This window comes from Staurois parvus, unplaced genomic scaffold (genome assembly GCF_062004578.1).
Source record: "Staurois parvus isolate SC_StPar_1 unplaced genomic scaffold, SC_StPar_1.0 ptg000686l, whole genome shotgun sequence".
NCBI classification, from domain to species: Eukaryota; Metazoa; Chordata; class Amphibia; order Anura; family Ranidae; genus Staurois; species Staurois parvus.
In genome coordinates, this window is record NW_028318482.1 from 231121 (window position 1) to 245182 (window position 14062).

At 42.6% G+C, this 14062-nt stretch overlaps 1 protein-coding gene across 1 annotated transcript in view; it reads left to right on the forward strand.

Moving 5' to 3' along the window:
- Positions 1 to 423: 423 nt before the first annotated feature.
- The window catches only part of LOC149447425 (taste receptor type 1 member 2-like), a 28409-nt gene continuing 14770 nt past the window's right edge, over positions 424 to 14062 (forward strand). The window contains exon 1 of the mRNA XM_089652530.1: positions 424 to 708. Within this exon, the coding sequence (XP_089508656.1) occupies positions 451 to 708 (258 nt within the window). The 5' untranslated portion in view covers positions 424 to 450. The remainder of the gene's footprint in view (positions 709 to 14062) is intronic.

Sequence of the window (14062 nt, forward strand, 5' to 3'; positions counted from 1 at the left end):
TCTGCCGATCATTCCCTACCCAGATCCCTCACCCATTTAAGTAGATACGGAAGTACAAAAAAATTCAGCAGATCGGCTCATTGGTTTATAGGTATCTGAAACTGCATGGGATGTGAGGTCTGAGACCAAACAGAGATCCTCAAAAGGAGAGAGAATGTTAATTCTTCGATGAGATAAGGTAGTAAGAAAGTGGATAAGCTGTTGTAGCCACCAGTCATCTAGGGGCAGTGAAAACAGCTCTCAAATGACCGATGGAGCTTTTATCTTCCTACCAGACATGAAATTGCAAAGTTGAAAATAGCCATGGAGTGTTAGATTCTCAGCTTTAAAGGTAATGATCACAGTTCCTTCTTTTCTGGTAAGACATGACTGTATATACTGTACCAATTTGTTTTTCTCTCTCCTTTCAGTTTAAATGTCAATCTGGCAGGGTATTTCAACTTTCAAGTCATGAAGTTTGCAGTGCAGGAGATCAACAACAGCAGCTCCCTACTACCGAACATTACTCTGGGGTATAACATCTTTGATACCTGCTACATATATAACAACATTCATCCAGCTCTGAAATTCATATCAAGAGATGATGTTATTGACACTGAGAAAAGTTATACCAGCTACATCCCCACTGTGACTGCTGTGATTGGCCCAGACAACAGTGATGCGGCAGAGACTACTGCTGACATTTTTAACCTGATGCGTCTTCCTCAGGTAAGTTGCCATCTTGGACAGTGGTTTAACCACTTCAAGTCCAGACACTTTTACCCCCTGCCTGACCCAGGCCAATTTTCAGCTTTCAGCGCTGTCACACTTTGAATGACAATTGCGTGGTCATGCAACACTGTACTCATGCATTTTTTTTACATTTTTTGAGACAGATAAAACTTTATTTTGGTGGTATTTATTCCCCACTGGGGTTTTTTTTTTTTTTTTGCTCTATAAAAAGTCCAAAAAGTTTGAAAAAAAAGTGTTTTTCTTATAAAATTTTGCAAATAAATAATCTTTCTTCATAAAACTTGGCCAAAATGTATTCATCTATCTTTTTTGTAAGAAAAAAAAAATTACCCAAATTAGTTTATAACCCAAAATTATAATTTTTCTAAAATTTTTTTACACTTTTTATTTTTTTATATTACTATTTATGTTTTTTTCCTTTTTTGAACATACTGTCACCCTAGGAGTACAGTGTCACCATGGTGACACTGTACTACTTGTGGGGGGTGATGAAGATTTTTTTTTTTTTACACTGATTGCTTCTTTCACCCATAAAGGCTGTAAAAGCAATCATTTCTCCTCTCTGACTGCATTCTTGCAGCCATTGAGAAATACTGTGAGAGCTATGATTGGTCACAGCTTGTCACATGGTACAAAGCTGTTGTGCATAGCCTTGTACCATGGGACCTCTGTGATCATTCACAGATTTCACACATAGTAAGCAATGATGTCAGAAGTGATATCTTGCTTACTACTATTCATGTGATCACTGATTGGCCAATCAGTGATCACATGATCATGACCTCACACAGAGGTCCCGGACAGCGATCGGTGTCCTGAGGACACAGCGGGCACCGGATCGCAGTGCTGTGCACTCCTAGGGATCACGCACAGGCTGAAAATGCGGGTGCCGTTTATGAATGGCAACCCGTTCCTGCACTGCTCTCGTCTGGCCGTTTATGTACATGGGCCGGACGGGAAGCGGTTAATAAAACTATGTATGATTATCCTAAAATTTTCTTTTAAATTTGTCCTACCTAAGAGCAAACATCACAGTTTACCTGATATTACTTATTAGCTATAAAAGTTTGTTCTCTTACGCAAAGACTCCTATTAAATTAGGAGTTATAGTTTCTTTGATGTAAGTTCTTTAAGTGGAACTAATGGCTAAAAAATACACAATTTCAAACAGGCAGGCTGGTTTTTGCAGGAGAGATATGCAGTTACACTTACCTGGCCGCAATCGTATGCAGAATGTACATAGAGTTGCACATGCGTTTACATTTCCAGCACAGTGCCAGTGGCCAGGATGAATGTCACAGTCTAGGGAGAAGAAGCCTGTGACGAACCTCTTGGGTGTCAGACCATTGGAGCCTAGGTGAGTATTTCTGCCTTTATTTTCTCATTTATTTCGGTCATGGTTTATCTAGTGGTAGTTAGTCACATCCAACTGGACTTGTTCTGTAATGGTGAAGACATTTCCTAGCGTCTCCAAGCCACTTCTTCAGTTTAGTTTCTTCAGTGAACTGAAAAAGGGGCTTAGAGAAGCTAAGAAACATCTTCATAATTACAGAACAAGTTTAGCTGAATGTGACTAACTACTTTTAGATATGTCAATTTTTAAGTGTATTAACCCCTTCATGATGAGGGTTCAACAAATCCTAACGCCTGAACACAATTTTGCAACTTTGACATGTGTTTTTGAAACTCCACATGTCATAGCAACTACTTAGTGTATCCAAGTGAATTACACCTTTTTTTCAGGACAAATTGGGCTCTCATTTAATAGTAAATGTTAATGGATATCTTCTGATTTTTTATTATTAAAGAAAAAGTTGCCCCCCCCCCAAATTTTTTTTTTATTATTTAGCTGTATACTTCTTGCTATTATCATAACCTACCACCAAAGAACAACCCAAAATAAATTCTCCTGCTCCTGACAGTGATAACACTTACAGCATGTGTATGTTATTTGCTGTTTTTACCTGTAGTAGGGCCCAGGAACAATGGTACACATTATGCTATTTCTATCCTATCTAAAATACAGGGACACTGATACTAATTTAATCACTTGCCCTCCAGGAAATTTACCCCCTTTCCTTACCAGGCCATTTTTTGCTATTCAGCACTGTGCTGTTTCAACTGGTAATTGCACGGTCATGGAATGCTGTACCCAAACAAAATTTTTGGTGGTATTTTATCACCACTGGGTTTTTTATATTTTTTGTGATATGAACGAAAAATGATTGAACATTTTGAAAAAAAATATATTTTCTACTTTCGGTTACAAAAAATATCCAATAAACTCAAAGTTAGTCATAAATTTAGGCCAAAATGTGTTTTGCTACATGACTTTGGTATTTGATTTTTTGGTTTTGATATATGTGGAATAACACCCCAAAACACATTCTACTACTTCTCCCAAGTATGGGGATACCACATGTGAAAGACTATTTGACAGCCTATCCACATACAGGCCCCCAAAATCCAATGACCACTTTCAGGCTTTCAAATGGCATATTTCTTCATGTCACTTCCTCACTACCTATCACAGTTTCGGAGGCTCTAAAATGCCAGGATAGTACAAACACCCCCACAAATTTCCCCTTTTTGGAAAGTAGACAACCCAAGGAATTTGATAAGAGGCATGGTGATTATTTTGCTGATATTATTTTTGTCACAGGGTTTTGAAAAATAAAAAAAGAAAAGAAAAAATACATTTTTGTTTCCTTTCTTCATTTTCCAAAAAAGTTGTGGCAACAAATGAGATCTGCAAAATACTCACCATGCCTCTTAGCAAATACCTTGGAGTGTCTACTTTCCAAAAAGTGAAAGGGGGGGGGGGGTGCTTCTACTATCCTGGCATTTTAGGGCCAACATTAGAAGCGTATGCCACACAATCACCCACTCTTCTAACCACTTGAAGAACAAGCCTTTTCTGACAATTTTTGTTTACATGCAAAAACCATTTTCTTTTGCTACAAAATTACTTTGAACCCCTCAAAATTATATATTTTTTATGTTTCAATATTTTTATTAAATTTTTCAGAGATAAACAGGGAAAAACAGGGAAATTAGATACGGTTCATTCATACAATATTGCAATAGACTATGTATAGTTGAGCATTTTGTTGTGGTTCCGCCCATTGGACGATGGAGGTGTTGGTCTTGTTTAGCAATATCATCAGAGGTATTCATGTGCGTATGATGAACCTTGGTGAGGAGTTTGGGGTGTTAGGGGGGTTTTGGTAGAGGGGTGGGGGAGGATAGGATTGGGGGAGGAGGGGTATAACTGGGTAATTGAGGAGATACCAGTCTTGGTGTGGGAGGTAGTTTCAGCTCATAATATGTCATCAGGGTTGTACAGAACATTTTGGGTGATTTAGCCATCGGATCCATTGGTTATTGAATTTGTGATAGGAAGAAGTGTTAATTGCGAATAATTTTTCCATTTGACATTGAGTGTTAAGGTCAGTAATTAATGAAGTGATTGAGGGGGTATTATTTGTGTTCCATAATCTGGTAATATTAATTTTGGCGGCAAAGAGTATGTGGGTAATAATTGTTCGGAAATGAGGAGGGAATTTATCGATTCCGATGTGTAGGAGTGCTAATGAGGGGTTCAGGACTATCAAAATTTTGGTTATTTCAGAGATTAATTGAAAAGTAGTATTCCAGAAGGACCGAAGTGACTTGCATGACTAAAGAATATGTAGTGTTGAGCCTGGCTCACCACATTGTTTCCAGCATGTAGGAGGTTGTTTCGGGTAGTAGATGGAGAGTTTGACCGGGGTCAGGTACCATTGGTGGAGTATTTTTAGATATGACTCCCAATGGGAGCTACATCGGGTAGCTTTATAGGTGATGTTGAAAGTATTTTCCCAGCATTTTAAAGTTATTTAATCTGATAGGATTTTTTCCCAACTGGTTAGGGAGATTGTTTGTAGAGTAAATTGTAAGTTTATGAGGTATGTATAGAAGGTGGATATACCTTTACCTGGGTATTGAGGTTTGGTGAAGAAGGTGTAGGCTGTAATTGGTATCTTAGTGGTGTGGGGTAAGCTAGCTGTTTGTAGACAATGAGCAATTCTTAGGTATGTAAAGTTTTCAGTGGTAGGGAGATTATACTTGGTTTGGAGAATTTGGAAGGGGCATATAGATTGATTTTAACAAATTGGAATGAGCGCAACTTGATATGACAACTTAATACTTGCCAAACGAAAATTAGTAGAAAAGCTGCTAGCATAAAAAGGTATACCACGGCACCTCAGTAATGAAAATAAAAGTCTTAGTAATGCAGCGCTTGAAATTAATGTTGTGGCAATAACCATATAGAACAAAACGTAGGATATGTTCATAAAGAGTGTTCATACGTGGTACATTTAAGTTCGCACAACAGAAGGTATTCCAATACGGTAGAAATCACATGGTGCAAAAAAGTCCTGGATGCTCCGTGAAGAGATAGTACAATGATGCACTTACCAGAAGTACATACAAGCTGAGCGTTGTATGCAACAAATCTGTGAGGTCATCAAGGTCTGGTCACTGGTATGGCGTCATCTAGGGCTGTAGTGGATTCCCAGGAATGGTGTCACTCACGCTTGGGGGCCACATCAAACTCACCAGAGGTTCCAACGCCGTCCAGACTCCTGCAACTGCTCCACCTTAGATGGCTCGAAATATAACGAGCCCGGGAGGCAAAATAGTGCTAATAGTGTAGTAACGTTTATTATGGATCCAAAAGACATCAATATACTGCAGGACACTCACATGTAGCACAGCATTGGCTTAAGGTATATCCCCATGGAAAGCAATAGATCATAAAGTTGGCGTCAAATTGAGGGATTCCCCTGACATGTTTCGTGCGAGTTGCACATTATCATGATGGCTCGTTTCTCAGGATGACGACGGAGGTAGGCTTGAATTATCCGTGGGGCATGGACATTAGTGGACGATTCCCAGGAGTTATCCTCAGGTCCATAACCCTTCCACTTGATGAGGAACTAGGTCTGTCCGCCCCTCTTCCTACAGTTCAAGATAGCCTCCACTTCGTATTCTTAATTTCCATCCACCAACAGTGGAGCAGGTGCCTCAGAATTCCGGTTGGGGAACCCACTTGGGACATGGAGTTTCAGTAAAGAGCAATGAAATACCGGGTGGATCTTTAGGTTAGTTGGTAGTTCCAATTCAAATGCTACAGGATTGACCTTTCTCTTGACGGAAAATGGTCCCAGGTATTTCAGACCCAGCTTTTTGGATGGACAATTTATTTCAGATTAGCTGTGGACAGCCAGACTTTATCCCCTTGTTTAAGTTTCAAGTTGCCCCTTCTCTTTCTTACCAAAAAACTTTTTGTTACTCTCTTGGGCCTCAGAAATTGTTTCTTGTAAAATTTTGCCGTTCCTCCTTAGGAACTCCATCCTTTCTTCTACCACCGGGACAGCGGCCTCCATTGGTATTTCTGGAAGAAAGGAGGGGTGGTTTCCGTAGTTAGAGTAAAAGGGGGATTGTTTGGTGGTTGAGTGGATGGAATTATTATATGCAAACTCCGCTAGAGGAAGGAGTGATGCCCAGTCACCCTGTGAATATGAGGAGAAGCATCGGAGATATTGCTCCAGCGTTTGATTTGTCCTCTCCATTTGTCCATTTGTTTGAGGATGATAAGCAGAGGAGAAGCGTAACTCGATCTCTATTGCCTCACACAGAGCCTTCCAAAATTTAGATGTAAATTGTACCCCTCAATCGGATACAATATTTAAGGGAACACCATGAAGCCTTTATGATTTCCCTGATGAAAGCATAAGCTGTTTCTGTAGCGAAAGGAGTCCCTTTCAAGGGAATGAAGTGGGCAATCTTGGACAAATGATCAACTACCACTAAAATAGTAGTGAATTCCTCAGATGGGGGACGTTCCACAATAAAATCCATGGAGATCATGCTCCAAAGTTTTTCTGGTACAGGCAGGGATTCCAGCAGGCCCCAAGTTTTGGCTTTATCCGACTTATTCCTCAGACAAACTGTGCACGATTTTACATAGTCCTGGCAATCTCTTGCTGCATTAGGCCACCAAAAGGAGCGAGAGACTAACTCCGATGTTTTGCGAATTCCAAGGGATGGTCGTGACATCTCTGGAGAATAAGTGCTCGAAGTCCTTCGGGCACAAAGATCTGTCTCTTGTGGAAGTACAGGCAATCCTTAATTTGTAAATGCATATTTGCAGGAGGTGGGATATTGTCCATGGCTTCTTTTATTTGCATAACAAGATCCATTTGCAGAAGTAGAAAGTTCTTGGCTGGCAAGATTGTATCAGGTTCAGACTGTATAACTGGGTCAGGAAACATGCGGGAGAGCGCATTGGGTTTACCATTTTTTGAACCTGGACGGTAGGTCAGATGGAACACGAAGCGTGAGAAAAATAGTGCCCACCTAGCTTGTCGTGGCCTGAGTCATTTTGCGGTTCTCAGGTACTCTAAATTTTTGTGATCAGGAAAGATGAGAATAGGATGGGCTGCTCCCTCTAGTAAATATCACCATTCTTCCAATGCTGCTTTGATGGCTAGTAATTCCCTGTCTCCCACATCATAATTTCTTTCAGAAAAGTTCAATTTCCGGGAGAAGAAGGTGACAAGATGCAGAAGGGATTTGGGCCCCTGCCTTTGTGACAGGATGGCCCCTACCACATTTTCTGAAGCATCAACTTCAAGGATGAAGGCTAGGGCAGGATCAGGATGTTTCAGGATGGGTGCAGTTGTGAACATGGTTTTTAGCTGTTCAAAGGCTGCTTGGGCCTCTGGAGTCCACTTAAAGGGCACATGTTGCCTAGTGAGCTGTGTCACTGGCGCTAGGATTCCCGAGAAGTCCTTGATAAACTTCCTATAGAAGTTTGCGAAGCCTATAAAGCACTGCACAGCTTTCCTATCTTCAGGTATGGGCCATTCCAAGATGGCGGACACCTTCTGAGGGTCCATGGAGATGCCTTCAGGAGTGATCACCAGCCCGAGGAATTGGATAGACTGTTTCTCAAACTCGCATTTTTCAGCTTTTGCATAGAGATGGTGTTGGCGTATTCTATACAATGTCTTTTTTACATGGTCACGATGACTTTCGATGGAACATGAAAAAACCAAGATATCATCCAGATACACGATTAGAAATAAATCCAGGTAGTCCCGAAAAACATTGTTTACCAGGTGTTGGAAGGTTGCTGGTGCGTTGCAGAGACCAAAGGGCATTAGCAGATACTGAAAGGGCCCGAATCTGGTCCGGAAAGCTGTCTTCCATTCGTCTCCCTCCCGAATTCTCACTAAATTGTAAGCACCCCTCAGATCCAACTTTGAGAAAAAGCATGCTCCTCGCAATCTTTGGAACAACTCGGGGATTAGAGGAAGAGGATAACGGTTCTTGACCGTGATTTTGTTCAGGTCCCGATAGTCTATACAGGGTCTCAAGGTGCCATCCTTCTTCTCCACAAAGAATATGCCGGCTCCTGCTGGTGAAGTAGATGGCCGAATAAACCCTTTTTCCAGGCTTTCATCTATATTTCCCCGGAGGACCTTTAATTCAACTTCGGACAGAGGGTAAATCCTACTGAAAGGAATCTCGGCGCCGGGCAAGAGCTCAATTGGACAATCATAGGGCCTATGTGGAGGAAGGGTGTTGGCATTCTTTTTATTGAACACATCAAGGTATTCGTGGCAAGCCGTAGGGACAAGCTTCATGGTTTCAGGGTCAGAATGAATGCTGAGGAGAGGGGTTGTCCCACCTGTCTCTTTGAGGGTGCAGTGAATCTGACAATATTCAGAAGGAAAAGAGATCTCTCTGGTCACCCAGTTGATGGTTGGGTTATGCGCTTTTAGCCAAGGCATACCTAGGATGATTGGAAAAATTGGGGAAGTGATAATGTCCAGACATAAGAATTCTTGGTGTCCCGACTGAGAATAACACAAGATTGGCAAGATTTCTTGTGTTACCGGACCAGAACTAATACCATATGAACTGCAAGCCTCTGTGTTTTGTGCGGAGGGGAATCTGATTCTGTGTAGCAAAACAAGAATCCATGAAGCAGCTACAGGCACCTGAGTCAATGATAGCCGGGACCGCGATAGTCCTTTCAGGCAGTTGTAATTGCAGCTGGAAGGAGAGGTGCGTTCGGTCAGTACCCTGAGGGTGCATCATGTAGCAGCAGTTGGGAGAAGTTTTGTGAGGTTTGATCGGGCAGGTAGCCACAAAATGTCCCGCTTCACCACAGTAGAGGCAGAGATTGGACTTCTGCCGATGGAGACGTTCTGCTGCGGATAACTGTGGTCTCCAGAAGCTCCTTCTAGCTGGCTTGGTGGGCAACTCAGACGGGACCATATTCATAGCTGGCCCAACCTCAGGGCATAACAGAAGTTTCCCACTGGTCCTTCCATTTAACCTTTCCCGAAATCCGACGATCGATATGGATCGTTAGGTCTATCAGACTCTCCAGTCTTGTTGGTATCCCCACTCGGGCCAGTTTATCCTTCAGGGTGTCAGAAAGACCAAGGCGGAACTGATGACGTAGGGCAGACTCGTTCCACTGAGTATCAGAACTCCAGATATGGAAGTCAGTGACATAATCCTCTACAGGCCTTTGGCCTTGTTGTAGTTTGCTGATCATAGACTCTGCAGTTTGGTGCTGGAAGGGGTCTGCATAAACTTGTGCCATTGCTGAAAAGAATGAATCCACAGAGGTTAGGGCCGGATCATGCTGTTCACGGAGATGGTATGCCCAGGACTGGGGTTCATTTCTAAGAAGGGTGATGACAAACCCTACTTTAGTACTTGGTAAGGAGAAGGTCCTGGGGAGCAGAGAGAAATATAACTCACAGGAGTTACGAAAAGTCCTGAACATCCGGCGATCTCCTGTAAAGAACTCAGGCATAGGTACCCGGGGTTCCGGTAGAACCGAGGTTTCAAGGAACATACTGATCTTGGTTTGAGTGGCTGTACCACAGGTTATTGTGTCTGAGAGGACAATAGGATCAGTTCGCAGTTTGCTCTCCAGGTATTGGAAGTTCCTCTGCAGGTCCTGTATGACGTTGGACAAGGAAGTCAGTTTGGCGAATGTCCCCCAGTTGTGAGGCCTCCCTTTCAGACTCCATCATTGGCTGACTGGTACTGTCACGTACCTGATGGGAGACTGAATTGACAAGGTCGGCCTCACTTGTGTCACTAATCCTGAGCCCGCTGAGGTTGTAATAGATGGCGTCTAAGGACCAGGGGGACAAGAGCGCCAGGGTTGTGCTTGCGGCACTTGCAGATGATGACCTTGATAAGCAGGATATCCTCTGATTTGGGTACTGTGGAGATAGACCAGGCAGGTACAGTGGATTGCCAGATGCACAGCAGAGCCAGGTATGTAGCCAGGACACAGGACTGGAATGAAGTAGTAGGATAGCCAGGGTCATAACAGTTGGACAGCACGGTACAGGATCAGGAGGAAATGCCAGAGTCAGGAACAGAGCCGAAGTCAGGAACCGGGGGGCAGGAGAGTACTCAGAGTCGGGTCAGGAACAAGCCGGGTCAGAACCAAAGGAAATCGCACAGGAAACAAGCAGGACACGGGGGGAGCTGAAGACCAGTCAGCACTGAATGAGCACCGAGGTGCTCTTTAAATAGCCCGCCCAGCACCGACAGGCGTGCCTGGGTCCTAGTGCCTGCCGGTGCTGTCATTGGTGACAGGCGCTCCTGGGTCCTAGTGCCCGCCTGCTTGTATGCCTTGTCGGGATCCTGCACATGCGTAGATTCATGTGCTGCGGCGATCTTCTTGTTTCCTGACATTGGGGTTCCATTCGGTTGGTCAGGGGGGGCAAGAGTATATTTTGGGGCTTAAGTGGTTGAAAAGGTAGGGTTTACATTATGGACCAAACTTTTTCCTTCGATGGGTTCCACCAGAAATATAGTTGGTCTAAAAGAGTAGCTGTGTAATAAGACTTGAGGTGTGGGAGTCCTGCTCCTCCTTTAGTTGTAGGGCGTATTAAGAGACTGGTGGTACATCTTGGTTTTTTCGAGTTCCATAGGAACTTTGTGAGGATTGTTTGTAGGTTAGAGAAGAATAAATTAGAGACTGGTATGGGGAGTGTGCAGAATATGTATAAGATTTTGGGTAAAATATACATTTTTAGAGTCTAGTTTGGAGAGTTCTGAAGTGCGTGAAGTGTTTAGTTCTTGGGGATAGTTTCAAGCAAAATTTTGTGATTTGCTGCATATAGTTGGTCTGTCGTTGGTGTGAGTCTGATTCCTAAGTAAGGAATGTTGTTTGTTTCCCATAAAAATGGGAATTGTTTGGCTAGTTGGGCTTGGAGTTGGGCTGAGATGTGAAGGTTAAGTATGGAAGATTTGGGTTCATTAAGTTTGTAATATGAGACTGCTGAGTAGGTGTATAGGTGTGAGTGAATCATTTGGGGGGATTTTTTTGGGTTGGTCACCATTAATGTAATATCGTCCGCAAATAGGCTAATTTTGTGTTCCAAGTTAAGGTGTGTGATTCCTGTAAATGATCAGTCCTCTCTGAGTTTGTAAGCTAGGGGTTCAATAAGGAGTGTAAATATTATCGGGGAGAGTGGACAGCCTTGTCTTGTACCGTTTGGGATGTCAAAGGGGTCAGATAATCTGCCATCTGTCAATACTCTAGCGGATGGGTGTGAGTATAATGACAAGATGGCATTCAGCATCCAACCTGTGATGCAGAATTTTTGAAGTGTGAGTTGCATGAATTGCCAATGTATCCAGTCGAATGCTTTCTCTGCGTCTAGAGATAGGAATAAGGAGGGGCTCTTAGTACTTTCTAAGTTGTGTAGGTGGGAGATAATTCTTCTGGTAGCATTGGGTGCTTGGCGACCTGGGATGAAACCAACTTGATCTGGGTGAATTAGTGAGGGGAGGTAGGGGAGAATTCTTTGGGATATGATTTTCGCGTATAGTTTTATGTCGGTGTTGAGTAACGAAATTGGCCTGTAGTTTTGGACATGTTGGCGGTCTTTGCCTGGTTTTGGTATAGTCGTTATGATGGATTGCAACATGTCTTTGGGGAATGAGGTGGCAGTGTGGTTGAAAAGTTTGGTCAAGTGTGGTGATAGGTCTGTGGAAAGGTGTTTATAGTATTCGTTAGTGTATCTGTTGTTTCCTGGTGATTTGTTAATTGGGAGTGTTTTAATGGTCGTTTCTATTTCTTTGGGTGATATTGGAGTAGAAATGGAGTCAAGTTGGTCTGAGAAAAATTGAGGGAGATTGGTCGTTTGGAGAAATTGTTGTATGGATGTGATTGTTGGTTGGATGGTGGCAGGGTCGTTTTTAAGGTTATATAGGTTTTGGTAGTATGCTGCAAAGGAGTTAGCTATGTCTTGAGGGTTTGTGTTTAGGGTATTCGTAGATGGGTGTTTAGTTGAGGCTATTTTGGATTTCAGCCGTTTTTGTTTTACCGATTTGGCTAACAACGAGCAGGCTTTGTTACTTAGTGAGTAGAATTTCACTTTCATTTTTTGGATATTTAGATCGTATTTGTGAAGTAGCAGGGATCTTAGTTTATTTCTATCTGCTGTCAGGGATGAAGAGATTGTTGGGTCTTGGGATTTTTTGTTTCTTTTCTCTTTTGTTTTGATTGAGGTTAGGAGATTATCTATTTGTTGGGTTCTGTTTTGGTTGACGCAAGTGTTTAGTTGTATCAGAATACCTCTCATGTATGCTTTATAGGTTGACCACAGAGTGGTTATGGATATATCAGGGGTATCGTTAAATTCAAAAATGTTCTGTGTGCATCTATTATTTGTTGCTTGTAGTCTTGGTTCTTCAGCAAGATCGCGTTCAATTGCCATAAACAGGGTATAGACGAATGTTGTTTGCTGTCAAGGGAGATAGTGATCGGAGCATGGTCTGACCAAGTAATGGTACCAATCTTGGAGGAGGTGATGTGTTGTAGAGTCCATTTATCGGTGATGAAGAAGTCGATTCTAGAATAGGATAAGTGGGATGGAGAATAGTAGGTATAGTCCTTTTCTGTATTGTGTTGGCATCTCCAGATGTCATAGAGATCGTTGGAATGAAGAAATTGGTTGAAGGATTGTTTTGAAGATCTTGTTTTGGATGATTTGTTGAGAAGAGGGTTCCTGATAGTGTTAAAGTCTCCGCCAATAAGTAGTCTGCCTTTTCTGTGTTGATTTATGCTGGAGTTAAGTTTGTTGAAGAATTGGAGTTGATTGGTGTTAGGACCATAGACGTTCAACAATGTACAGTATATGTAGTATCATTGATTTTGCAGATCAATATGTGGTAGCGACCTTGTGGGTCTGCTGTTGCCGAAATAAATTGAAACTTCAGGGAGTCTCTTATGGCTGTAATGATGCCGTTTTTCTTTTTAGGGTTTGTTGCCATATATACAGTGGAGAGATGAGGAATATTGAATTTAGGGATTTTGGATGAGGCAAAGTGGGTCTCCTGTAGGAATACGATGTCAAGTTGAATGGAGTGGACTTCTCTTGAGAGCAAGGACCTTTTGAAGGGGGAGTTGAGACCTTGGACATTTAGCAAAGCTATAGTAATCATTTTGTTGATTGTAGATGGTTTGAATTCCGTAGCTGTGGTGTTTCCGATGCTGTGGAGATAAGTGTTTTTTTGCATGGCGGAGGTGATGGACCGTCAGGTGTGCAGCTTAGTGAGCATGGGTTTGTCATTGTTGTGCATAGAGTGTTCAATTGTGTGGAGGGGGTTGTTGAGAGGGGTGGTCCTAGCGACTTATGACTGGTAACTTGGGGTATAAACAAGGGTAAAAACAGGGGTAAAAAAGACTTGCAAACAACGCAAGTAACATGTGTAGCAGTATCTGCTACTGTGTAGAGTGGAGGCACGAGAAAGCATGACTCTTTCGAGAGCTCATGCTTGAAACAAACTTGGAGGATCAATATGTTCAATCAAGGGGTCAAACCCCCGAGGAAGTCACGAGCAGACAGTGACGTAACGCGTAGGTTCGCGAGTCCGCAGTTTCCGGTGCGTGGTGACGCACTTCCGGCGTACAACGCCATCTTGCTGCACCTAGGAAGTCCCATTCACATGAAGTACACCCACACATCGGTGAGGAGGGTGGACTGTCAGAAAATGTTAGTGTTGTCACTATACTTTTAAATAAAGGAGTCATTAATTACTGCACTTAGAGGGCATTTTCTTCCTTGGCTCACTGGACTGGTGAGCCATTGTTCTTTAGAAACATCCTGGCTGAGTGAGAGAAACAGGAGTCTCACAAAAGGGATTTAAAGAAGGAGAAAAGCTGCTGGTCTTTTGTGGATTAAGGATCCAGGGTGATCCTGCAAGCCTGCTGGCCCTTAGGGGTCACCGG